This window comes from Canis aureus, chromosome 27 (assembly GCF_053574225.1).
Source record: "Canis aureus isolate CA01 chromosome 27, VMU_Caureus_v.1.0, whole genome shotgun sequence".
Taxonomy (NCBI): Eukaryota; Metazoa; Chordata; class Mammalia; order Carnivora; family Canidae; genus Canis; species Canis aureus.
Genome location: NC_135637.1, coordinates 40,078,523 through 40,106,363, shown reverse-complemented (window position 1 = coordinate 40,106,363; position 27,841 = coordinate 40,078,523). Strand labels below are relative to the sequence as shown.

At 39.3% G+C, this 27,841-nt stretch overlaps 1 protein-coding gene and 1 long non-coding RNA gene across 8 annotated transcripts in view; one reads left to right on the top strand and one right to left on the bottom strand.

Annotated features, from left to right (window-relative positions):
- Positions 1-27,841, bottom strand: part of PRKG1 (protein kinase cGMP-dependent 1) — a 1,198,597-nt gene that overhangs the window by 148,352 nt on the left and 1,022,404 nt on the right. Inside the window, exon 1 of one of the 7 annotated variants that reach the window (XM_077874884.1) lies at positions 1,924-2,073. The exons of the other annotated variants lie outside the window; for them this stretch is intronic. Coding sequence (XP_077731010.1) covers positions 1,924-2,009 — 86 coding nt within the window. The 5' untranslated portion in view covers positions 2,010-2,073. Of the gene's footprint in view, positions 1-1,923; positions 2,074-27,841 lie in introns of those variants that run through there. 7 annotated transcript variants of the gene reach the window in all.
- Positions 533-26,206, top strand: LOC144299340 (uncharacterized). Its single transcript, XR_013366044.1, has 3 exons — positions 533-651; positions 23,365-23,474; positions 25,732-26,206. It is a non-coding gene; the product is annotated as an uncharacterized LOC144299340 (long non-coding RNA).

Here is a 27,841-nt window from a genome sequence, read left to right as displayed (position 1 = left end):
ATAGAAATTGGATGTATTAGGGACGCCTGGGTGGCTCAGTGGTTGAGCATATGCCTTTGGCTCAGGGCATGACACCAGGGTCCTGGGATCGAGTCCCACATTGGGCTCCCCGCAGGGAGCCTGCTTCTCCCTCTGCCTGTGTCTCTGCCTCTCTGTGTGTTTCTCATGAATAAATAAATAAAGTCTTAAAAAAAAAAAAGAAATTGGATGAATTTTATTTTAAAAAGGAAAATCTGTAAGTTATGGCCTACAACCAGCCTTAGTACCTAGTAAAGTAACATACATGAAAACAGAGAAGAAGCATAACATGGAAAAAATCAATATATTAAACATAAGATCATAATATTTGCCATTTGTTCAGTACCTAGTATATACCAAGATCTGTATTAGGTGATTCGCACAAATCTCATTTAACCCAGATAGCAGAGGGTGGGTATTTTATCTCAAATTTACACACGAGGACAAAGGTTAAGGAATGTGCCCAAAGTCAAACATAGCGGGTGAGTTGTTGCTCTGGAATTTGAACACAGACCTGGTTGGCTCCAGACCCCATGTCTGTCCCCAAAAGTCCATTTCCTTATGCCCGCTGCCGCCAGATTTCAACGCGACAACAATCCTAAATGCATTCTAACGCAAAGTGACTTCGGCACGGTAAGAAGTCATGATGTCTGTCTGTCATCACTAACAATACGGGTCGTTGTTAATAAAAGCAGCATTAGTATGTTTGTGGGAGCTCAACTGCAACGCTAGTTCAATGAACCATTTTGATTCTCAGGGTCAGAGTCTGTATCCGTGGCTATGTCTTGGCCCTGCTGTGTTGCTTTATAATAATGTCACATTACAGTAGGAAATTATTAAATGCCAAGTTTGTTCAGGGCCAACTCATGTTGCCACTACGCTGTCATTGTATCTCTGTTATTAGGGGGCTTCCTGCCTTTATGCCTGTCTGTGTAGGTATCTAGAGACGCCATCCCTGGGCACCCAGAGAGCCTGCTCCTGGGAGAGACAGGTTGCTATCTGATCGAGTACTGACATATGCTAATCCCTTATTTTAGGAGAGACATAGAAACTTCTAACGAGAGAATATTCCTCATAGAAGCTGACAGTGCTGTGACTTACTGTGTCTGCTTATTTCCTTTGCAGGAGCAAGCAAATATTTGTATTGCGATCTGAGATATTACAAACTCCTAGAGTACTGAGGTCCTAAGAGCTCCATGTTGTTATTAAACTTCTCTCCATCCGTACACAGCTGCTACGATGCTGGTTTCACGCAGCACATCTGCCAAGTTAGCAGGGACTTCACGAAACACTGGTTCAATGACAGAAGGAGGAGGCGGGGGCAGGCGGGGGTGGGGATCATGCTAGGCTTAAAAACAGCTCTCTTTGATTTCTACTTTTTGTAGAGATCACAGAATTTGATCATTTCTAGCAGAACATCATATGAGAGTTTCAAAGTCTTGTTGATGCCGACCACAGGATAATCTCATAACCAGAATGATAAGATAATGCACAATTAAAAACATCCACCCAAAATGTACCGTCTCTAAACACTCAGCTCACTTCTTTACAGGACGTAAATGTACAGGTATCGACCCAAGAGTCAAACACGTGTGTTGTCTCTAAAATTCAAATCTCATACCTCCTCCATTTCTGTATTTCTGTATCTGTGTTAGTTGACTGCAGCCCGACAATTAAGAAACGCGTACTACCGTGCAAACAGCTACTGTTGGCAGCTTAACAGCTACTTCACAAACGTGCTGGTGATTAATGCATCACTACAGGCAAAGCTATGCAGTTTAGTAGGTTTTGTTTGTTTGGTTTTTTTTTAAGCCTTCCTGGAGGAGTTAGACATTCCCTTCAATGACATCACAGAGCATGAAAAACATCCCAAATATTTGCAAATACGGTTTTCTATGCACTGACTCTGATGCTCTTTGAACTTCATCACTGGAATCTTCATCATCACTGTATCCCAACGTGGAGTCACTGTCAGTATCTGAATAATCCATAGGAAGGGTTTACATGGGCTCTTCTCGTGGTGGAGCAGTTTTCTTATGCCTCATCGCTGCGAGAGAGCTCTATAGTGCAGGGATGCCTCAGGGGAACAACACAGAGCGGCTGGGCCAAACGACAGCATGCTTCATGCAAAGTGGCTGCCTGAGTAGCTTTTCCAGCTCAGAGCAATGTGACCGCTGGCACCAGAGCCCCAGCACTCCCGAGAGCCAGCCTTCTGGAAGCTGACACTGCTCCAGTGGCTTGTGAGCTCCCAGCAACCCTCGGCTCCCGGCTCTTCCTTCTCGGTCAAGTGCGACAGCACAACATCCACAGTGAAGTCTGCTTCACGCTGGACAAAATAATCCCTTTTCATCTCAAAAATCAAAGGCAGACTTCCTACAAGTGGGATGATAAACATCAAGCAGCCACTTAAAATGAAATTACACTTTGAACGAATTCTGAACTAGAATTGCAGAATTTGTGGCCAAGTCCACCGTGTGTTCAAATTTGAAAGTTAGGTTCCGGAGCAGGTTAAGTTGTTTGTGGACAAAAAGCTGTATGAGGTTACAACTCATCGACTCCATTTCTTATTCATTCATGAAGTTATTCCAACGTGATTTATACTTCATGTGAAAGGGATCAACGCACTACAAATAAGCGTATGTTGTCTAACAGGGGCTGGCACGAGCGCACCAGCAGTCACTTTTAGCTCTCAGTATCATGTCATCACTTCAGGGTCCTCTAGGACATCTGAGAAGCATGTGACCTTTTACACTTTCTCCCTGGAAGCTCCTTCCCTAAATTTCTGTAATAAATCAATCTCCTAATTCTTCCTGAAATCCCCTTCTTAATTTATTTCCCTGAATCCTTTGCCTTCTTAGGGTCATTAAAATATAGGTGTTTCAAAAAAAAATATATATATATAGGTGTTTCCTCCAAAATTCCGCTTCTGGCCTTCCATTTTGTTGCTCCGCCTTCCCTCACTGGGGAAATCTCACATCATCTCATGGTATCAACTATTAGCTTTATATTGACTCCCCACGACTTCATTTTAACCTTTACTTCTGTCCCCTCTGGACTTGTCTCTGGAAGTTCCACTGCAACCTCTAATTCAAGCCCAACTTATTTTCTCTTAACCTCAAATTCTCAGTTTTCTTCGGGCGCCCTATGATGCTAAATGGAACCACCATTCTTACACTTGCCTAGGCTCAAAACTTTAAATTTATCCTTTCCTCTCTCTATTCCTGCATAGGTTTGCTCACAGTGGCTCTATCTCTAGCTTCTCTCGCCTCCTTCTCCTTCCTGGGCATTCCTACAGCTACTGCTCTCTGTGGGCCAAGACCATTCCTACCAGGAATGCCGATCTGGTCTTGTAACTGGCTTCCAAGCTCCAATGCTCTCCCTCTTCCCATCCATGTCTCACTCTGCTGCACATTTTCAAATTGAAATCTTGTTGTGTCAACTCTTTGCATGAGAGCTATCAAATGAAACATCCAGGAAAGAAACGTTTCTGCAATGTCATTTAGGGTTGGAGGTCGTCTGCTCTCTGAACTATCACCTTTTCAGGCTCTGTACAGACTGCGCCACTCCTGACAAATAATAGATCTCTTGAAAGACACCAGCTATTATCTTCATGTCTGGGCACACAGAGATGGTGCTGCCAAGAACACTCCACCCCGGTTCAAAAATTCCCTCCTACGGGATCCCTGGGTGGAGCAGCGGTTTAGCACCTGGCTTTGGCCCAGGGCGCGATCCTGGAGACCCGGGATCGAATCCCACGTCGGGCTCCGGGTGCATGGAGCCTGCTTCTCCCTCTGCCTGTGTCTCTGCCTCTCTCTCTCTCTCTCTGTGACTATCACAAATAAATAAAAATTAAAAAAAAAAAATTCCCTCCTACAAACTTCCACCATCTTTTAGTAGCATCTGTAAAGGTAAATAAAAATCCACCTAAGAAATATGTATACATCTTAATTACAGAAAAAAAAAATAGTTAAACAAAAAAAGAATGAGAGAAAAATACTATGATGGCCCCTACCAGGAGATAACTAAGGTTAAGGCCTTGGCAAATGTCCTTCAGACACTTTATTATTCTTAAGTATTCACATGTCTCGTTTATATACACATAACAAGGCAATAATTATTTTAAAAATAATTTACTGAGGGCTATTATATTCCGTATGTCTGAATTCTGTGGTCTAGTGGGGACAGAAGTCAAATCAGTATGCAGACATATAATTGAAATTGCCGAGCAAACGTCACGCAATCGGAGGAAGATCTCATTTGGCAATTCAGAGGACAGACAGACCTTTTTGAGGATCTTAAACACTAAGACTGGATGGGTTTGTTTAGCGACATGAGTCAGGAGATGTATTTTCTAGGAAATGAGTACAAACATAGGCAGCAGCCCTGAGGAGGAAACAGCATATTGTAAACCAAGAAGGAGGAAGAGAAGTCAGGACCAAGAGAGGCCAGACAGGAGGCAGGACCACAGCATTCAGTGCCTGAGGGCTACGTGAAGGATTTACTTTTTAAAAGAGATTGACTAAGGGGCATCTATATGGCTTAATCAGTGGAGCTTCCGACTCTTGATTTTGGCTCAGGTCATGACCTCATGGGTCATGAGCATCAGGCTCTGCATTCAGTGGGGAGTCTGCCTGAGGTTCTCTTCCTCTGCCTCTCCTCCCTCTCACACTTGTGGGCTCATGTACTCTCTCTCTCTCTCTCAAATACGTAAAATCTCTAAAAAAAAGATATTGAGTGAACATTGTTTTTTCCTTTATCATAATACATAAAACCTTAAAAATTAGTTGGAAAGCTCAAGCTCAATTAAAGGAAATACTTTATATGCTAGGATGAAATAAAGTATCAAGGAAATCATTTCCGATTAGTAATTTTAGAACACTGGAGGCCTTTTCACTTATTAAAGTAGATATAGCTATATGTCCATTGATGTTTTAAGATATATATCTAAGGAACCAGGGTGGCTCAGTCTTTGAGTGTCTGCCTTTGACTCAAGGCATGATCCCAGGGTCCTGGGATCGAGTCCCACATTGGGCTCCCTGTGAGGAGCCTGGTTCTCCTTCTGTCTATGTCTCTGCCTATCTCTCTCTGCCTCTCATGAATAAATAAAATCTTTTCAAAAAATAAAACAAAATATATAACTAAAGAGAAAATATAATCTTTACCCTCTAGATCTTCCAATGCAGAATGCAGGAGTAATGACAAAACAAATGCATAAAAATCACCATATTCTCAGGAATATATACTAACTCATGGTCAACACTCACACACTAGAGTCTGAAGCAGGTGCCCATTCTGGAGCCCACCCAAGGCAATCTCTGCTTCTCATCAAGAGAAGAGACTCATGATATGACCTGAAAGAGGGGATTTCTCTAGGCAGGATGAGTCCAAGTGAGATCCATAAAGTCACTCCCAAGTTTATCCTTCCTGGCAACATGGGTGGATATTTCCATTCACGGTATCCATTCACCCCCTGAGAGGATGCAAATCCTCATTGATCTATACCCATGGAAGGTCACCTTAAATGCAAAGAGTGATGGATTTGGAAGGACTCCATTTTCACATTGTTTTTTTTTCCCAATGACTCCTGCTATGTTGACAACATAATGAATCTTTTACGTGACTTACGAACTTTGCATTCTATGGCATGCTTCAATGACAACGAACATAGGTACTTATTAGGCTGAACCAAATGAAATCGGCACTTTTGCACAGCTATTGGCAATCTCGTGTGGTTCAAACTAATATGTGGAGTTAGTGAATGGGGAGAGAAAGCAATTCCAGAGGAATAAATATTGCTGTTTCTTTTCTGTTGCACACCTTTGTGACGCTAGCTGAAGTGAGTGTCCAAGTAATCCATGCTGATTCAATATTCCATATTTGAATGTGTATGTTCCTCTGAATATTGATGTGACTTACGGCTTTTGCTTTTCTATCTAGACATTAAAGACAGTTCTCTGTACATTCCTTATAGCTAGGGGATGAAAGAACCACCGAGGAAAATCCTAGATTTTGTTGTGGTTGTTGCTGTTGCAAATGTACTCTAGTTTCAAATAGCAAACCCTTTGGCAAAATCTTACAAATTTAAAGACTGTCTTCCCAGAGTGTATTTTATGGAGAGGAGGAAGAGTTTGATTTCCTTATTTATTTTGTGATTATTGTATTAGTTGCCTAGAAGTACAGATTTAGATATTATCTTTCCATTGTTTTCTTAGGGTCCCCTTTGGTCTGTTTCCTCAATGATTTAGAGGCATTTTAAATATAAGAGGGGGAAAAAAAGAGAATAATTTTCCTCTGTTAAAATTAAAAAATAAAAAAGTCAGCCTCGAAGAGGAAAGTGTCGGATTTGAGTAAAAGAACAAGCATCTGTTGTGTTGTACTTCGAGGCTGACTTTTTCTAGGCAACTAATACAAGAGTCACAAAAAACTTCAAATCTGCCCATGCAACTTAAACATGAAGATATCATCTCCATTCAGTACCCTTTAGTGTCATAGTTAGACTTTTTAGTTCTAGGTAACTAAGTCCAATTTAAACTTAGGATGACTCAGAAAGAGACCATTTTGGATGGATGATGAGCTGTCTTACGGAGCCAAGGTTTCTTGGTGCTCTAAAAAATTATAATGAATATCCAAGAAATGCATTCAAAGCAAATCGGATTCTCCTCATCTCAGCTTTGCTGAGCATGTCTCTCGATCTTGCTGCACCTGTTTTCTCTGATTTTTCTATCCATTCGGCGGAGATTGCTTACCCAGAGCTCCCTCTTGATTCATCGTTCCCTTTAAAGAGAATCTGATTGGCCGGTTTGATCAATGACCCTGGCCCTCACCACTTAGCTCCAAGCAGTGATGTCCAGGCAGCTATGAGCCTAAGAGCCTAGTGGCAAGGAAAAGAGTGACCAGACATTTACCTGGATGGGCTTGGAGTAAAGGATGTTACTACAGAATTGCAATTATGATGATCTGAGAAGACACTCTAAACATGTATCTATCGTGGATCCTTGTGAGGATCAGATATGATAATTTGGGGCACAAGAAATATAGCATGTGGTACCTGAATCTGAATCTCTGCTCTGCTACTCATCAGCTTTAAGGCCTTAGGAGAGTTGCTTAATCTTTGTGCACCTCATTTTCTTCATCTGGCAAATGAAGGGGCGAATGGGGACGCATAATAGTAATTAATCATAGTATTGTGAAGATGAAGCCAGGTAGAAAGCGTAAAGTAAAGCCCTATGAAAGAAATTGGCATATGGTGACCATTCGGTAAATACTACCTAAAACGATGGCTAGAACCGTTGTACTTGTCAATCCCAACTGATGCTTGTTTGAACATTAAACTGTGTGGCTGTGTATTTCAAAGGACTTTTACATAAAGTGCCTTCGAACTGGGAGTGTGTCCTCTCCAGTAAAGAATTCAGGGCACTGCGTCAGAAGAGTGTCTCCTATTTCTTGTTCTACTGCCAACTTAGTGCGTGACCTTGAAAGAGTGTCCCATTCTCTGTTTCATTAGCCACATACGAAACAGTGACTGAAATCACTGTTCTGTTCTCCTCTGTAATTAGTTTTAACAAGGTGGACACTTCTCAAAAGTTCCAATTGTCATTGTTTTCAATGCTCGAGAGACCATTCATCCTAAATCCAAGGATATTACTTTAGATAAAAAAGGACATGGTAAGCCTGTAATTGCAACCTATCATCTGAATGTGTCAGGGGCATATCATGGCATAGATTTTCATATTAGTAGTGTTTATAAAAAAAGGTGTTTTTATATGGAAATTAGACATGTTCCCTTGAAGTAATATAGTCACAATCACAAATCAGGAAAAATATAAAACCATATTCTGATATTTTAAAATTAAAATTGAGATTTTAATAGGGCTCTTTTGGGGAAGAGAAATATCTAGATTTCATTTATTATTGTTATTATTACTTTTAGACTTTTAAGATAGGGTTAAGCTATACAAGATCTTTTCCTTTTTTTATTCGGTTCTTGCTCATCAAATATTTCCTATTTTGCATTACTTGAATAAAGATCAAACTTTCTAAACAATATTCTTCAGTAATTTTAGAATCCAGTTCATCTAACATAATTTCATCCAAATTAGGATCAGCTTTGAATAAAGATAAGAAGAAATAATTGGAAAAGAAGGGAAACTCATGGCTATGCTTATACACGACCAATTTGAATAAAATGTGCTAAAATGCATCCCCTATACAAGCAAAACCCTTGGTGTTGGTTAGGAAGAGGAAACAGGGTATTGGATTTATTGAATATACCAATTTTTACCTAGAATTTTAATATATTAGACTTCCCCCCGTCCAACAACTTTAAGTTATATATATGATTTTATATAGTTTTAAAATATTATAGTTTAAACATCTAAATAATTGAGAGCTAATTTCTTTAATATGTAAAGAGTTTCTATAGGTTAGTAAGAATATAAAAAATAACACCTCAATTAAAAAATGAGCAAATTATATGGACACTTCATAGACAAATAAGAAATAGCTTTTAAACATAAAATAGGCCACAAAACAGTGACTGAAATGCAAAGGCCTTGTGAATATATTGGTAGATATATATATCATCTAGTGGCACCTTTTTTGTAGACAACTCAGCTTTGTATAACAATTCAGCACTATTTATTAAATTTTTTACTGTGATTATTCAACTCATAGATGTTCATGCTTTGGGGACATAATGACATTAAATATTACTGCAACATTGTATTAACAATGTTGGAAATAACTTAGGTATTCATTAACACAGGATTAAGTAAAATTTTCAATAATATAAGCAGATATTTTGAAAAGAAACTATTAAAATAACTGGAGAAAATATATATTTACATGATCTCTAGGATATCTTAAGTGAAAAGACCATGAAGAAAACTATATGCATATGCTCTCATTTACATATAATACAACAAATAAGCATACATTAAAATGCACTGGTTATATCAGGGTGTGTTAGAAAAAGTAATTCCATCCAGGGAAGACAATGCGTGATTAAAGGACAGAAAAACGAGGGAAAATTATTTTTGTAGCTTTTGAATTTTAAATTATGTACTTGAATTACCTGTCATGAAATAAACTTTTTTTTTTTTTTTTAAGTAAAAACATGAAATAATAGGAATTGACTCTTATAATCAGTTTCTGGGTAGAGAAGCTGGTGAGGTTTTACTTGTCTGTGTTGACTACGCGGTTGGTTGCTGTCCATCCCTGGGTCACCTCTCAACCCTCACCCGTGGGTATCCCCAATGAGCAGGACCAAAGCTAATTTATGCTGGCTTAGTGTGATCATGATGAAGGGTTACTAGCTTAACAGGTGAGGCAGTAAAAACATTTGACACAGTATCCTCCAGTGTTGTTTACAGCACTGCCTTTTGCCTTGCTTTCCTTGGCAGGAATTACAGCAACTAAATGACAAACTAAGGAAGGTATTTTTTGCAGCAGGGCATATCTGCATCTTAACACCCTTAACCATTGTTAGGGTGGGATTTTGGATCTCTTAAAATGTTAAGCTACCAACCGTAGGCATATGTATCAAACATTTTATATGGATATCCATGTATGTATGTAATAACACTTATATTTAATATTTCTTTGAGGCTGTATTTTTAATATTTCTATAAGTACTTGGAAAAATAAATTTTCTCTCCATAATGATTTTTATTTTCATGTTTTTGATTTTTCATAATATGATCATACAAGGTGCATTAATCATGTTTATAAAGTCCATGGTAAATCTTTGCATTAAGAGAGCATAGTATTGTCATTAGAATAGAAGATTCAAAATTTGCTTTATCTAGGTTCAAATACCAGATATGCCACTACTTATCTGTGTAATCTAGAATAAGAAGTTCTCAGCTTCTCAACTTTCTTGGGAAAATAAAATTATTTGACAGAATTTGAAGAATAAGTAATTACATGTACAAAAAGCACCTGGTGTCTGACACTCTGATCACTCAGTAAACATTAGGCAGTATTTTTATTATTTCACTATTATTATAACATGTCTAATCCCAATAGATTCTCTTTATTCTTGTTTTCCTCTGGTAAATCATCATAATTCTCATGCCCCTTCTATTAATCTGAAAAGTTTCTCAAGGATTAATAGTTATCTCTTCATACTGAATAAATCCCTCTGTTGACAATATATAGCATGTCCTCAATGTGCAGTCAAGGATTTCAGAACACACTGATGAATTTTTCCACTATGGCTGCCTCTTTAATCTGAAACTTGCAGGAATTAATGAAAATGGTTTCTTGCTATAATACAGAAAAAAGAGACATTCATTCATTCATTCATTCACTCACTCACTCATAAAGTAGGGTTGCCAGACTTAGCAAATAAAATTACAGAGCATCCATTTAAATTTCAGATAATATATTTCTTTAGTGTAAGAATGCCCCATGTAATAACATGCTTAGAGTAGAAGACTATTCATTCTTTATCTAAAAGTAAGATCTAACTAGTGTCTTCAAATGATTTGGCTACATCCAAGGCAGTTTTAAGAGGGAACTTTATAATGATACAGGCCTACCTCAAGAAACAACAACAACAATAAAATCTCAAGCAACCAACCTAATCTCATAACCAAAGGAACTAGAAAAGGAAGAATAAACAAAGCCCAAAGATAGCAGGAGGAAGGAAATAATAAAGATCAGAGTGGAAATAAATGAAATAGAAATTTTAAAAAATTAAAAAGATCAATAAAACCAAGAGCTGGGTCTTTGAAAAGGTAAACAAAATGGATAAACCTTTAGATACAACAAGAAAAAAAAGAGGACTCAAATTTTTAAAAATCAGAAATGAAAGAGAAGTAACTACTGACATAAAAGAAATACAAATATTATATGAGTACTGTGAAAAGTGATATGCAACAAAGTGGACAACTTACAAGAGATGGATAAATTCCTGGAAAGGTACAGTCTTTCAAAATTGAATCAAGAAGAGAAGAAAATCAGAACAGATTGATTATTAAAAAAAAAAAAAACTGACTCAGTGATAAAAACAAAACAAAACAAAACAAAAATCAAGAGTCTAGGACCAGGCAGATTCACAGGAAAATTATCCCAAAAATTTAAAGAAGAGTTGATTCCCATTGTTCTCAAACTGTTCTGAAAAACAGAAGAAACAGGAAAGTTCCCAAATGCATTCTATAAGGTCAGCATTACCCTGACATACACACAAAACTACAAGCCTATGTCCCTAATGAATACAGATGCAAAAGTTCTCAACAAAATATTAGCAAACCACATTCAAAAATACATGAAAAGGATCATTCAACATGATAATGTGGGATTCTTTCTGAAGATGCAAAAAATGGTTCAATATCTGTAAATCAATGAATGTGATACACTATGTTGAAACATAAAGGACAAAAATCACACAACCTCAGCAGATGCAGAAAAGACATTTGACAAAATTTATCATATGTTTATGATTTTTCTCTTTCAAAGTGGATTTAAAGGAAACATACCTCAACATAGTTAAGACCATATATAGTAGCCTCAGAGTTAACATCATACATAATAGTGTAAAACTGAGAGCTTTCCCCCCAGGATCAGAAACAAAACAGGATGTTCATTCTTGTCATTCTTATTCAATAAAGTATTGAAGTCCTGGCCACAGCAATAAGACCAGAAAAAGAGATAACAGGCATCCAAACTATGAGGGAGAAGTAAAACTGACACTATTTGCGGTTGACATGATACTATACAGAGAAATCCCCCAAAGAATCCATCAAAAACTATTAGAATAAATGAATTCAGTAAAGTTGTAGGATACAAATTTAATAGACAGAAATCTTTTGTTTCTATATGCTAATAACAAAGCAGCAGAAGGGGAAATTAAGAAAACAAATCCATTTACAAAGAAGAATAAAATACCTAAGAACAAATTAACCAAGAAGGTGAAACATCGAGTCTCTGAAAACTATATAATACTGATGAAGGAAATTGAGGATAACGCAAAAAATGGAAAAGATATTCCATGCTCATAGACTTCAAGAATATCATTAAAATGACCACTGTAAAAGCAGTCTACAGACTCACTGCAATCTCTATCAAAGTATCAATATCATTCTTCACAGAAGCAGAACACCTAATTCTACAATTTGTGTGGGACCACAAAAGACCCTGAATAGTCAAAGCAATCTTAAGGAAGAAAAACAAATTAAAAAAAAAAAAAAAAGGAAGAAAAACAAAACTGGAGGAATCATGATTCAAGATTTCAAGATTGTATTTTATGTATTATAGATTATACACTACGAATCTATAATAACCGAAACAGAATGGAACTGACATAAAAATAGACACATAGATCAGCAGAAGAGGAGACCATGTAAGAAATAAATTTGCACTTATATGTTCAATTCATCTATAACCAAGGAAACAAGAATATCCATTGGGGAAAAAGTCTTCTACAAATAGTGCTGAAAAAAAAACAGCTACATGCAAAAGAATGATACTGGATCACTTTCTTACACTGTACATAAAAATAAACTCAAAATGTATTAAAAGACCTAAATGTGAGACCCGGAACCATAAAACTCCTAAAAGAAAACACAGGCAGTAGTAATTTCTTAGACATGGATCTTAGCAACATATTTATGGATAGGTCTCCTGAGGCAAGGGAAACAAAAGGAAAAATAATAAACTATTGGGACTACATCAAAATAAAAAGCTTGGGATCCCTGGGTGGCGCAGCGGTTTGGCACCTGCCTTTGGCTCAGGGTGCGATCCTGGAGACCCGGGATGGAATCCCACATCGGGCTCCTGGTGCATGGAGCCTGCTTCTCCCTCTGCCTGTGTCTCTGCCTCTCTCTCTCTCTGTGACTGTCATAAAATATAAATAAATAAATTAAAAAGAAAAAAATAAAATAAAATAAAATAAAATAAAATAAAATAAAATAAAATAAAATAAAATAAAAAGCTTTTGCAAGTGAAGGAAACCATAAAACAAAAAGACAACCTAGGGGAATGGGAGAAGATATTTGCAAATGTTGTATCTGATAAGGGATTAATATCCAATATATATAAAGAACTTATACACAACACCACCAAAAAAAAAAAAAAAAAAAAAAAGAAAGAAAGAAAGCCTGAAGAATCCAACTTAAAAAAATGGACAGAGGACTTGAATGGACATCTTTCCAAAGATGACACACAGATGTCCACCAGACATGTGACATGATGCTCGACATCACTCATTGTTAGGGAAATGCAATGAGCTATCACCCTACACCAGGCAGAATGGCTAATAGACATGGTATCATCCTACATCAGTCAGAATGGCAAAAAGACAAGAAATACCAAGTGCCAGCAAGGATGTGGAGACAAAGGAACCCTGGAGCACTGCTGGTGAGAATATAAATTGATGCAGCCACTGATGCAAAACCCTGTGGAGGCTCCTTAGAATATTAAAAATACAATATAATCCAGTGATTTCACTACCGGGTTACCTAAAGAAAATGGAAATGCTAATCTGAAAGGATATAGGCACCTCCACGTTGATGGCAATATTACTTACAGTAGCCAAGGCATGGAAGCAGCCCAAGTGTCCATCAACAAATGAATGGATAAAGAAGATGTGGCGTGAATATTCCACGGACTATCACTCAGCCATACAAAAGCATGAAATTTTGCCATTTGCAATGACGTGGATGGAGCTACATGGCGTTAGGCTTAGTGAGATTAGTCAGAGAAAGACAAATAGCATATGGTTTCATTTATATGTGGAATCTAAAACAAAACAAAGCAGAAACAGACCCACAAAACACAGACAACAAGCTGCCAAAGGGTTTGGGACTAGGGGTTGGGTGTGCGGGGGAAGGGGAGTGGGAGACACAGGCTTCCAGCCATAGGAGGAGTAAGTCCCGGGGATGAGAGGCCCAGCAAAGGGAGTATATTTAACGATGCTCTATAGTGTTGTACGCTGACAGGTGGTAGCGACACTGGCGGTGAGGGTAGCGCAATGTATAAATTGTCAAATCTCTATGTTGTTCCCCCGAAATTTATGTAACATTGTGTATCAACCACACGTCATATTAAAAAAAATAAAGAAATATCTGGCAACCCTGAATAAAAATTTTTTTTTGAAAATTTTATTTATTCATGAGAGACCCAGAGAGAGAGGCAGATACCCAGGCAGAGGGAGAAGCAGGCCCCCTGCGGGGAGCCCAACGAGGGACTCGATCCCAGGACCCCGGGGATCACGCCCTGAGCTGAAGGCAGACACTCAACCGCTGAGCTACCCAGGTGCCCTTGGAAAGTGCAAATTTATTTACTTATTATTTATTTTTTAAAGATTCTAAGAGCATTTTATTTATTTATTTTTATTGAAGTTCGATTGTTAAAAAGTTGTTTCACAGTTGAAACCAGCTGGAAGTTTAGGCTTGAGAGAACCAACAATCCTTGAGTCCTTAGTACTAGGGATTTGTTGCTTGAAAGGGAATTTTTTTTTTTTATTTATTTTTTATTGGTGTTCAATTTACTAAAGGGAAATTTCTTAATAACACAATCACAGGGGGTCAGGAAACGATGCCCCAGGCCAACTGGAGGCCTGCTTCTACCTTTTCTTCGAAGGTATGCATGGTTTTTACATCATTAAAGGGTTAAGAAAAAAATAAAACCCAACAACCGAAAACAGTACAACAAAGAATATGTGATGCATCCATAATATGCAGAGGCCAGGAGAGCTGTTATCAGGCTCTTTACAGAAAAAGTGCCCACTTCTAAGGAGATGGAGGAACAGAGAGGAACTGCTTGGAAACCCAGTTAAAAAGGGACCCACCTGATTTTCAATTAGACTTTTTCTGTTCTAAGTGTGAGTGCACCTTCCAGCGCCTGCCTTCCTGCTCTTGGAAATGTCCCTCCTGGCCTGTTCTGAAGCTGCAGTCAAAGGCTGTCACTCTGCAGGCTGTGTTTGCCTTGACTTTTTTTCTTTTTCTTTTTTTTAAAGATTGTGTTTATTTATTCATGAGAGACAGAGAGGCAGAGACACAGACAGAGGGAGAAGCAGGCTCCATGCAGGGAGCTCGACGTGGGACTCGATCCTGGGTCTCCAGGATCACACCCTGGGCTGAAGGCGGCGCTAAACCGCTGAGCCCCCCGGGCCTGCCCTGCCTTGACTTTCTAATGGGGTGACAGCACAGACATGAAGTCACTCTCAACAATCGCAAATCCAGTGCTGCATTAAAAAACACTGCCCTGCCACTCTCTTCCACTCTTGTGATTTTGTCCATCTGGCTCCTGAGGGCAGACAATCCAATCAGGCCCAAATGCTTAATTAATGTTTTCTCAGCGGTGACCATGGAATCGGCCCTGCAGTTAATTACTTGGTGGTTCCACAACACGTCGTTTGCAGACTCTAACCACACCTGAAATGGCTCCAAAGAAAATGCCTGAAACACACAATCTATACTTAAGAATCGTACCATTTGATAGATTTTTTTTTTTACAGATCACACAGCAAATAACCTGCTAATTAAATCATGTCTTAATGGAACTTTTAATCAACTTAATTAAGTATCTAGTGGTTTCCCTTATTTGTAGGTACAACATGAGGCTCATAACCGTCACTTGCTATATTCAGTCTTAATCACACAATTGAGAAGTCTATTTTATCTCACTACCAGACAGTCATTGTCACCCAGCATTTCTATCCGTAGAGCAGAATACAGTTATCACTCCATCAGATGAAGGCTGTATTTCCTTATTCTGCCCCCAAGATCATGGGCTGATATCCTTTAGGAATAAAGCAGCTGCATCTCCTTTTTATTTCAAAGTGCATTTAAAGGATTAGTTTTACTCCTGCTCCTTTCCACCCTCCTCCTCTCCCTCTGCTCCTGCTCTTATTTCCTTCCATCCATCCATCCTTCCATCCATCCATCCATCCGATTACCATGTCTAAAATGTGTCAGAAACCACCTTCTACGCCATGACAGACAGACACAGTGATGTACAATGTATGGTCCTTACTCCCAAGAAATTTATACTTTAAAAAAGGCAAATATGAGATGTTAGAAACAAACCTTTAATTCACAGTAATGACAGAGTAGCAATTATGCAAATAATTGTATTTAACAATAACTTATTGTTAAAATAAGTGACCGAATGGTCACCATATGCCAATTTCTTCCATAGGGCTTTACGCTTTCTACCTGGCTTCATCTTCACAGTACTAGGATTAATTACTATTATACGTCCCCATTCGCCCCTTCGTTTGCCAGATGAAGAAACTGAGGTGCACAAAGATTAAGCAACTCTAAGGCCTTAAAGCCGATGAGTAGCAGAGCAGAGATTCAGATTCAGGTACCACATGCTATATTTCTTGTGCCCCAAATTATCATATCTGATCCTCACAAGGATCCACGATAGATACAGGTTTAGGGTGTCTTCTCAGATCATCATAATTGCAATTCTGTAGTAACATCCTTTACTCCAAGCCCATCCAGGTAAATGTCTGGTCACTCTTTTCCTTGCCACTAGGCTCTTAGGCTCATAGCTGCCTGAACATCACTGCTTGTAGCTAAGTGGTGAGGGCCAGGGTCATTGATCAAACCGGCCAATCAGATTCTCTTTAAAGGGAACGATGAATCAAGAGGGAGCTCTGGGTAAGCAATCTCCACCGAATGGATAGAAAAGTCAGAGAAAACAGGTGCAGCAAGATCGAGAGACGTGCTCAGAGAAGGTGAGATGAGGAGAATCTGATTTGCTTTGAATGCATTTCTTGGATGTTCATTATATTTTGAGAGCACCAAGAAACCTTGGTTCCGTAAGACAGCTCATCATCCATCCAAAATGGTCCCTTTTTTGAGTCATCCTAAGGTTAAATTGGACTTAGCTACTTAGAACTAAAAAGTTTAACTATGACACTAAAGTTTACTAAGTGGAGATGGTATCTTCATGCTTAAGTTGCATGGGCAGATTTGAAGCTCCAAGAGCTAATGTGGGAAGCAAAAAAGTAATTATAATACAAGGGGAGAAAACTACAAATCCCATAAACTAAGTATACATGAGGGGAAGGGATTTGGAAGAAACTGCATGCAGGTAGAAACCTTAGGAATGTGCAAAACAAGGATTTGTAAGTCTTAAAATATGGACAGAATTTATTTCTGTGGTGACAGGAGGATCGTTCTAAATGGACAGGACAGCATGGACGATGCGGTGTGTTGAGACATCAAGTTTGCTGGTACCAGGTTGGACCGAGGGCAAGTGGAAAACTCAGTCAGAAAGGCAGGTTGGAGCGATACTGGAGCAGACACAGGACACTAGGCTGTGACATTCATGCATTTTAATTATTTACTTAAAGGCTTGCAAGGGATATGAACTTCTGGCAATGTTAAGCAGCATATGGGAAGAAACAAGATATGGTTAGGCCTGTCAGTTCACTTAGAAGACAAAAGGAGCCTACAAAGTAACTCTTGGGGATCCCTAATGTCATCATTAAGCAGGTAAATGGTCTGCCTCAACTGAACTCCCCAACAACATCCCTCCCCATAAGTTAAAGAGAATCACACACAAAGTATAATAAAGTGATATGGATAATCATTAAGGTATATGGACCACCAACACCAAACATGTTGAAATGACTCCTACTTTACTGAGTCCCAGGGTCATTTTTCCCCCAGGAGCACCTGTGGCCTTAGTTTTCTCAACTATAAAATGTGTATCTAGGCAGAGGACAGGAGCAAAGGTAAGTGCAGGGAACACAGATAATTATAACATAACTTATTTACAAGTAAAAATGAATATGCAATGGTATGTCCAGAACACAAAGGACAGCAGCTGATGCCATCTTGCTGGGAGCAACTTTTGGGGCAGATTTCTCGGAGAAAATCCTGGAGGGGCTGAGTCTCCAAGAACAAAGAGATAAAGACAAGGTCAGAGGTGGGATGGAGTGGAGTTGGGTGAGAAGTGAGCCGGCATTTATGGCAGAGAGAATCCTATAAGCCAAGGCAGCCAGTTGACAAGCAGGAGACACACTACAAACATGTCTGTGGTTTGGAGCATGATGGTGAGAGTCAGAGAGGAACAGATAACCAGGCTGGAAAGGAGGGCAGGAGCCAGACCACAGGAGGGCCAAACTACTTAGCAGGAGATAAAAGCGGTGAGCTCTCAAATAACACTGTGTGGTGTCTCCAGGAAACTCCACCATGAAGGCAGTTCACCTTGATCCTCAAGAACACGCTATTTATATCGAGAGAAGGCCTAAAATTAGATGGGATCAAAACACTCCCATTGACTCACACAGAAGAGATCATCTGTTGGCAACTAACTTCCTGAATTATATTTAAAATATCTCTTAGTACCAGAGCAATAGAATGATTAACATATGAATAACTACCATCTCTGCTGCAAGATTTTAATAAGAAGAGGAAAACCTCACAAAATGTACTAATTTTGTTACCTACAAATCCTATAGTCCTGGGTAAGCTTGTCAACAAAGGCCACCATTAGACTACTGAGCAAGCAAAATCGGTCACACAAAGAGCCAGTATGGTAGCTGACCTTTAGTGCATTGGCTGTGTGCTAGGCACCGGGCTGTGTGCTCTAAATTGTCTGATTTAAAGAAGATATATCTACTTTTCTAAAATGTTTTCCCTTCCATTTTCCCCCTTTTCCATCTGAAATGTCCTATAGTGTATGATAGAATAAGGGCATTGGAACCTAACATACTCAGTTCTGGATCCTACTCATTATTTAATCTTCAGGTAAGTCACTTAATCTTGCCGAGTCTCAGTTTAGTTCTCTGGAAAAAATGGCACTACAATACCTGCAGTGTAGGGCGAGTTCATCTAAATAAAGACCTGTGGGTCAGTTCTGGCATTTGGTGGTGCTAGTGAACATTTCTTGGCCAAGTGTGCTTACGGACTTTTCAATCCGATGGAATGAGCTGCTCTTTGGGCACCTGCCTTTGGTAGGTAACTCAACTTCCCTGGAGGATGGCAAGCCTACCGACTTCCAGAACATAATTAATCACAGAAGTAGCAACACTGAGGCTTTGGTAGGCTGACTTGTTGGGTGGTGCACAGCAATGAGATCAATCATGCTTTTTTGAGCAATCAGCATGTTTGTATTTAATGGACGCTGCGCTTTTGCTGGAGAGTGAAGATCCCAGGAATGACCCCAGCCCCCAATCACACCAGACTTTCCAGAAAAGATTTTGGCCCTGGTTTTTCTCTTTTCCTATCTTCCACCACTCCATAAGTGTTATTCCCCCCTCTGTCTCAATTTCTTAATATGATTTTCCTAGGGTGCAGGTCTTTGTCCCTTCCTCCCTCCATCTTTCTAAAAAGAAAATAAACCAAAAAAAAAAAACAAAAACAGTGATGTGAAATGAGCCAGTTCTGAGTAGACTACCAAATACCAAAAAGCAGAGCTCTGCTGCACAGGTGTCCTCAACCTAAAATCAAGTTCTCTAAAGATTGTCTAGAGCCACCTTCTTGATAAACTCAGGGCACAGAATGACTGTGATTTTGCTTCCAAGGTGCATACTCGAGGCATGAGAAGTGGTAAGAGGTGGGTATAGGGACAGAAGACAAGGAACCATCCTCCAAAGCTAAGCGAAGCTCCTTGGCACGGCTGTGCTACCCGTAGAGGGGAGTTGTGTTGTTGGTGTTGACGACAAATCTAGTCTTTGGGGGGAATTCATATCCAAATAAATGGTGGGTGTTCGTAAACGCCCTTTCGTCAGATGGTCAACCTAAGTATTTCCCTGACCAAGAAAATAAGCTTAGAAAAATTTGCTGGTTGCATCTCCTTTGTCTGCTTTGATAGAAACCGTTTTAGAAGCCTCATGCCCTCCTAGGGAAGTGGTAGGCCACAGGCAAAAGGAATATCCACATTTTATGCTGAGGAAAATAATGTGGTTTCCAGAATCTGCCTACCACATCTCTAACATGAATCCTTAATTTTGCCCCTAGACATTCTCCCTTGGGATCCGTGATGACCTCCCAAGGTCACACCCCGTAGTTCCTAAAATTATCCTTCTTTTGCAAAATTAATATAAAATTTCACTTTAGATGCCTTTAATATCATTATAATAGGTATCTGAGAAGGAAAAAAGTTGTATTTTCAATAGGCAGCTTTTTACAGTAGTAAACTGTAATCTGTAGAATGGGCCAGCGTCAGGCTTTCCACTTAGAACATAGTGAACACAATTAGAAGAGAAATAACTCGCTGTTCTTTTGCCTTCTTATTTATAGTACACGGAAAGAGAAACGACTGGCCTCGTTACACATGACAGAGCAGAACATGATCCTCTTGGGCAGTGATATTCGGACAAACGTCTAAGCAAAGCACACCTAGGCATCTCTGACTGGTCATTGTTCAAAGATGGAACGAGGACAAGGGTAGCTCTCGGTCCTGACAGCAGACATTGCCAGGGGCCAGAGATTTCTGAAAAACACGTACAGACTCAAAAGGTTTTCATGAGGTTATTTTACCAGCTATCCTAGAGATCGAATGCAATCACCTCCTACACATCCATGGCTTCCTTGGTATTTCATTGTGCTAATGGATGTTTTTACTTCTTGAATTATCTTCAAGAGTTTAAAGGGAGAAAGATGGCATGAGAAGGGACACAGATGGGACCAGAATAACCAGACTCAACATTTGATGTTACTCCCTACAGTGGCACTAGGATATCTGCAGGCATTCAACCTGAGTCTTGGCCTGCACCCCCTGTAAAATGAAAATAACGTGTATAAATATTTTTGGTGATATTTGCGTGTGTGTCATTTTAAAAAAAAACGTAATGTTCCAAAATAACCTCTGGAACCCAGAAAGTGCCAACCGTTAGACCGATGATCTATCGTGTAAATTCAGTTTCTTCCTCATACATTCCTCTATGTTAATGCAACCTTGGTGATTATGCCAGCCACACACTATTCCACATGGCAGATCGCATTTTCTATCTTATTTATGTCCTCTGAGATTAAAGCACTAAATAGCTGAATTTGGGGGCTGACAAATAACACTCCAAAGCAATCCTAGAAGTGATACATTAATGATGAAAATCTATGGCTCACAGACTCATAGGGACTGAGTTTTATTAGCTTAAATAATAAAATTTTGCCAAAACACTGTCATCTTGTTAGTTAAGCAGCTGCTACTTTTAAGGTCTTTTCAGTATCTCCCAGACAAATTTATTTAAAACACTGAAACACGAGAGGAAGCACCATTTTAAAAGTTCAAGTGATTATTTACAGAGATTTCAGAAAAAAATCTATTAATCTTTTGGTAATAATGTAACTATTTCGGGACTTTGTGGAGATTGGTTAAAAGTTTCCCAAGTGACACACTCTGTTCAGCAGGTGTTATTTAAAAATATCCTTCTTAGACTTTCGAAACCCATTTGAGAACTTCAAGTATTGAAGTTAATGGTTTGGATTTCATTATAAATCCAGTTTCTTAAGTGTTATCAAGCAATCAAAATACAGCAGAGCAGAGAAGACCACATCTGCATCTGGCCCCGGTGTTAGGTCTTTGTCTAAAATGTGCTGCTCCATTAAAAGAGGATTTTGGAAGGAACCCTTCCATGGACTTGTGACAGCTGGAGGAAGCTGAGAAGATGCTGCTACTTCTGGGTAACATCTTGTTCCCGTCGTTCCCTTGACTGGGAGTCGGCCAGCATTGTGTGTCTATCACAAAGCGTTCACACTCCACCACTTAACTGCAATCTCTCTATGCTCTTGGGACCCTGTTCAAACCCAGCCCTCCCCAAAATACCTTCTCCAACTCTGATTCACACTTACTGTGGGGAGGGGTCACGACAGGACACCCTCTGAAATTAAAGATAACGTGAGGCCTCTTAATCACACGTACATTAAGCCAACAAGGTCAAGTATACAAGTAATCTGTTACTTACAGTCACTGCAAGGGTTTTGAATAATTTATTTAAAAACAAGGGAACATGGGTGGCTCAGCGGTTGAGTATCTGCCTTTGGCTCAGGTCGTGATCCCGGGGTCCAGGGATTGAGTCCTGCATTGGGCTCCCCACAAGGAGCCTGCTTCTCCCTCTGCCTTTGTCTCTGCCTCTCTCTCTCTGCTCTCTCATGAATAAATAAAATCTTTTTTAAAATTTATTTAAAAATATAAAGATTAGAGTTCCTCTAGGATATCCTTATAATAAATACACTCTTGTTAAGGGTTATTACAATCTGCTATCTTGAAAGAAATGGGAGAAATAACCAGGAAATAGCGTAACTCAGAATTTATGCAGACCTTAATGCTTCTCACGAGGGCCGTGGATGATTTGTGCACAGAAGGAAAAACTAGAAAGTGCTGACATAAACTAAACAATTTAGGACTTACTTATGTGTCATCTTATGCTGTTTCCTGAAGATTTTATATATGTCAGTTATTTCCCTCACCAACCTGTGAGTTTCTGGAGCAAGAAGGTTGTCAGATGTAACAGATAAGAATATAGATTTAGCAACTATTACAATGGAACCTACTACTAATAAAAAAAAGAACTATTCATTATTTATCTGAAATTGTCTGTAATTCAGTTGGGCATTCTGTGTTCTGTCTGGCAGCCCTGGTCGAGAAACAAGTCATTTGAGTAGTATTTTATAGTACCCAACATGCCTGGGTCAGTGTTGGGCATCTAGGAGGCCTTCTTTAAATACTTATGAATGGATAGTTTGCAGACTTACTTCATTGCTATTTTAAAAACAAGCATTAAAAGAAATGAATAAAAGTGAACAGTCACTTCTCTGGATGATTTCAAAGAGAAATTAAGAGAAGAGACGAGTGTTCCCTTCTACCCTTGGCGGCAATCCTGCAGAGTGCTCTGCTGCATGCTACGGAGCCAAGGTTAACTTAATGACATGCCTTAATTGCACATGGTACTTCAGGGTTATTGCCTCGTCCTTAATGCAGGGTAAGTTTCCAAATAGGCCAAGTCTAATTCTTACCAACTACTTGAAGATGTGTTCAAGAAGAACCAACTGTAAAACAACTGATCCAGCAACCCAGAGAGAGTAACATGGAGTGTCTTTATAGGAATTGTGATTCCTGCTTCCTTCTGGAATGGAGTCAATTTCCACCCAGATGTGTGTTTCTTCCAGTTGGTTACATAGGAAAGCTGTTGTCTCTTAATTTCACTAAACAAAGCAAACCACTTTGCATATAAATTTGATCAGTTTCTCCTTTTAAGATTTTAAGAAAATATAAAGGCGAGAAAAGACTTCACTGGTCCTTAAAATAGCACCTGGGTGGCCTTCATTTAGTTTTCTGTGATGTTTATTGCTTAATTAAAAAAAAATACCATCAATACAGATGAGATGAAAATTCAAGCTCTAGTACAATTAAATTAAGAATGCATTTTGATTTCCATAGTCTTCCAGTAAAGCCAAGAAAAATAGTACACGTTTGTCATTGGATTCCGAAAATCAAGAGACCACTGCTCACTTTGGCAGCACACAGAAAAATCAGGAGATCACAAAGGGGTAAGTATGAGAGTTCAATTCCAAAACAACTGAGGTACATTTGTTCCATCAGGTTCAGTGTAACCAACAGAGTGGCACAGATTAGAGGGATAATGAATGTGGCAGCCTGATCCAGCTCACAAACGAGATATTTTCAACTCTTGACCTATGTCTTAAAGGAAGAAAATGTTTTAGGACTTTAGAGTTGGAAAGAGCCCCAGATATCATTTGCCCTATCTTTTTACTCCATGTATATATTTCCTCTTTTGAGGCCTTTTCCCCACATCATAATAGAAAATTATTAAAACAATGTCAAATAATCAAAACACTCAAGAAAAGTGGTCTTATTACAAAGTTCCTCTTTTGACATTCCAGGGGGAATACATATATATATTTTTTCCCATAAACAACTGCAGGACCTAAGCAATTAGTAACTATCAACTCATCAGGTCAAGGATTAAGTCATGTTGGTAGGTACTGAGTATGCACTGGGTCATTGCACTTTGATGCTTATTAGAGAAATCAGGGGACATCAATTTTTTACACACCCCAAAATGACTTTCCTTGCAACTTACTCAGTAGTACAGCCTCTAACAATTAAAATATCATTTAAAAATTCCTTCAGGGAAATACATTATATTTATTCATCATTCCTTCATTTATTTATTCATCATTCCTTCATTTTGTTGCTAAAATGACATTCAGCTCTAAATTTAATGTGTTCACATGTATATAAAAATAAAATATATCTACTAAAAAATAAATATAAAAACATGGCCACCAGGCAATCATTTTTTTTCAGAGCAAGACAGCTAAAAAGTCAGGATTTATGCTTAATTGAAAAATCTGAGTTAGAATATAATTAATTCTAAGCTAAGACAATTTATGGGCTATATATATAGATTACACATATATTTTAAAGTCTTGATAGGAGATACTTCATTTGGTCACAAAATTAAGGGCTGGTCCTCATTTTTTTTCCTAACACTTGTTTTTTTCCTGACTGTGAGAAACACCTAACAAGTTACAGAAATCCCAGGATTTACATTTTATTGACTTAACTGGTGACCAAAAGCTAATAACCACCTCATGCTATTTTGTATAAAGAAAAAAAATGAGACTTTCAAACTCATCTGATGTTCTTTAATACTACAATCATTTCTCCTAAATGATCTATATACATATATTTCGGTCCATGCAAAATATAGACTGAATTTGAACTAAACTCAAAGGTTTGGCTGAAGCAGGCTCTGCTAAAATGTTCGTGAGCAGTCACTTTGTGCTAAGCAGCCATGCCCCCCCATGCTCACGTGCATTACAGCATTTGACCTTCACCAACAATGCCTTGGGGGTAAGTATTAAGATTGCTCTCTTGGACCTGAAGATGCCACTGAATTTTCACACACCCTCCTGGTGTCTCCAGATTTTGAAAAGGCACAGGAATTACTGATTGATTCATTTTATGGAATACTGAATTTTAGTGTCTCATATTTTTATCTTCTTCTGTTTGAACAATTTGTCTTTATATCGACAACTTGAAGGAATGGACTATTTTTATACAACACACCTGGCAAAGAGTTACATCTACAACAGGCAATTCTTAAATGAGCCCATGAGTAAGTGAATGCCTATTGCTAGGCAGCTGGGTTCCATAGTTATTTTCCTAGCCTCTCATTTCCATCAGCAACTGCGAGCAAGCACTATTACTTGCTGTGGATATATTTTCATAATGTCTAATATGATGTGGGGAGGGAAGTAGACGGGTAGGAACAGTTCACACTGTAGCAGACACCATCAGAGCTCTGCTCATTTCCCCTTGGGTCCCTTTACCATTGTAGCCACATAGGGTCATGCTGTACATACCCTCCCCAAACCCCAAAGTTGGGTCTTCTCAAATGGGGGTGGATGCCCTCAGGCAACTGGAATTAATCTGTCTAGAAGTAAGCAGGAAATTCCTGTGGATTTATGTGGGGAGGGCAATCTTATCCAATGACTGGTGTGTAGGGTGTGACTCCTTCTGTCCTCTTGTCCTCTGTCCATGCAGGGTAGCTCTGAGGCATGCCCTGCCCTATTTCTAGAGCCTTCCCTGAATCAATGAGCCAATGCTAGGCTTTCCCAGACATTGCCAGATATCACACCCTTGCTGGGATTCCTTTCCATCAGTCCCATATCCTCACCCTACCTTTTCTTCTGGGCAACACTTCTGAGATAAGTCACTTTGAGAAGAATCTTGCTCTCAAGTTTTGCTTCCCAATCTAAGACAGATGTCTTCTTCCAGGCAGCCAGGATGCACCGTGGACACTGAAAATCATCCGTATTTTTCATCACAAGTCTCAACTAATGCCCTATGGTAGTAAGAAAGGACCCTGTGGGAGGCAGACCAATAACCTCCCAAAGATAGCCACATCCTCATGCTGGGACCCACAAACACTGGGGTACACAGCAAAGTGGGAAGGAGGCTACAGGTGAAACAAAGGTTTCGGATCCGCTGACTTTACAGTATCTAGAGTTATCCCGGGGTGCCCAATGGGATGACCAAACTGGAAGAGAAACGCAGAAGAGAAGGTGTTGGGGGGGGGCATGAGTTGGGACTCACCTGGCCATTGCGGCCTGTGAGGACAGGCAGAGGACCCCAAGCAGAGGGACACTGGGTGCTCTGAGAAGCTGTGAAAGGCAAGGAGCAGATTCTCCCCCTAGAACCTCTGGAAAGGAACTCAGCTCTGTCACAACCTTGATTTTTTTGTCCCCCTAGTGAGACCTATCTTGGACTTCTAGCCTCCAGAACTAAGAGATAATAAATTTGTATCATTTCCTGCAATTCAATTTGTGGTAACTCATTACAGCAGCAGAAGGAAACTAATACAATCACTGGCCATGTAATCCTGGCTCTAGGAGCTAGTGCCCTGCTGACCTCGGGCAAGACGCTTCAACGTCACCCAGCCTCGACTGCAGTGTTGATAAAGTAACCATCAACTTCATAAGCTTGTCCTGAAGACTAAGGGAGTCAGTGTATAAATCACTTAAAGGAATACTTGGTGCAGTAGGAATTCATTACATGGTAGTTACTGTATTACTGTTGTCAGGAAGCGTGCTGTGTTCCCAGGAAACTCGGGACTACTTCGTCAGTGGTTATGTCCATCTAAGGGGTCTGGGTAGGATTTCAAGACAGGTGCTGTGCGGTATAACCAGTAAGGAAACACCATTCTGTGCCCTGCCTTGGTGGAGGCTCATTTATGTTAAATGGAATAAACAATATTCATAAAATGTGTAGTAACAGTTACACTGAAATTATGTCAAATCCACATTTCTTAATATGATTTAGGCCAGAAAATACGTTGACAGTGATACGTAAGTTGGGCACCAGTCTCCGAACTGTGAGCAGGATTCAAGTTATACCCACAGCCTTTGAACACTGTAGCCTATTAGCAAATTAGGGCGGGAATGAAACAGAAAACAAATTTACTTTTATATTTATGTTCTTTTTTTCGTAATCATGCTGACCTGAATTCTGAATAGTAAAACTAAGCTAGGGAGACACATTCCTCGACATGAAAGGCACGCATGCCAACATCCATCCCTCAGATGGCCTTGGCCAAAGAAACCTTACAGAACTTCTCTGCAGACAGCCTCCGAAGACTATGTCTGAGTGACAGAGCAGAAACACTAAAACTGAGAAAGAACTGAAAGCAGCATTAAAAATGTCTTTTTTTTTCAAGCTGCGAAAGAAATTCCTATATTTCACTTGTTCCGGTAAAATCCCAGTTTGTCCTGACGCATCTATAAATAAGAGGGTGAAAAAAAAATCAACATGAAGTGACAGTGATCTACAGATGTCAACACCAAGGATGACACGAAACCAACAAAGCAGTTTTAACAACCCATCCTTGAAAAACGCTTTTGTTTTGGCCATTGCTTCGCGTAAAGTGAGTAGTTTCTTGGCAACAGATATTTCTATTTCCTATCAGAGGGATGAAAGGAAGACTTCTCGCATGGTTGCCAGCTGTGTTTTTAATTTTTATTTTTTGGTTGTTGGTAGTTTTTTTTTTTTTTTTTTTTTTTTTTTAAGTCATAGATTGGGATCTATTTAGGTTGGGCTCATTTTAGCTGAATTTGGAACAACAGCAAAGCCACAGCCTCTTATTCTTTGGTACAGTGAAAAAGGTCAGCTAATTTTGCAGGAAAATAAACAAAAACCCAGGTTCACTGTCCAGACTGTGCACTGAATGTACCCTGGCGCGTGACAAGTGCACATCTTTCATCATCATCACCCTACTGCCAGGTGGGCAGGTTTCTAATTCCATGTGTCCCCTTAGCGCTCCTGGAAAAACAGTCCAAACTCCTCCTCCACTGATGCAGCCAACTCTTCCCCAGGGGCAAGAGCAGAAGCA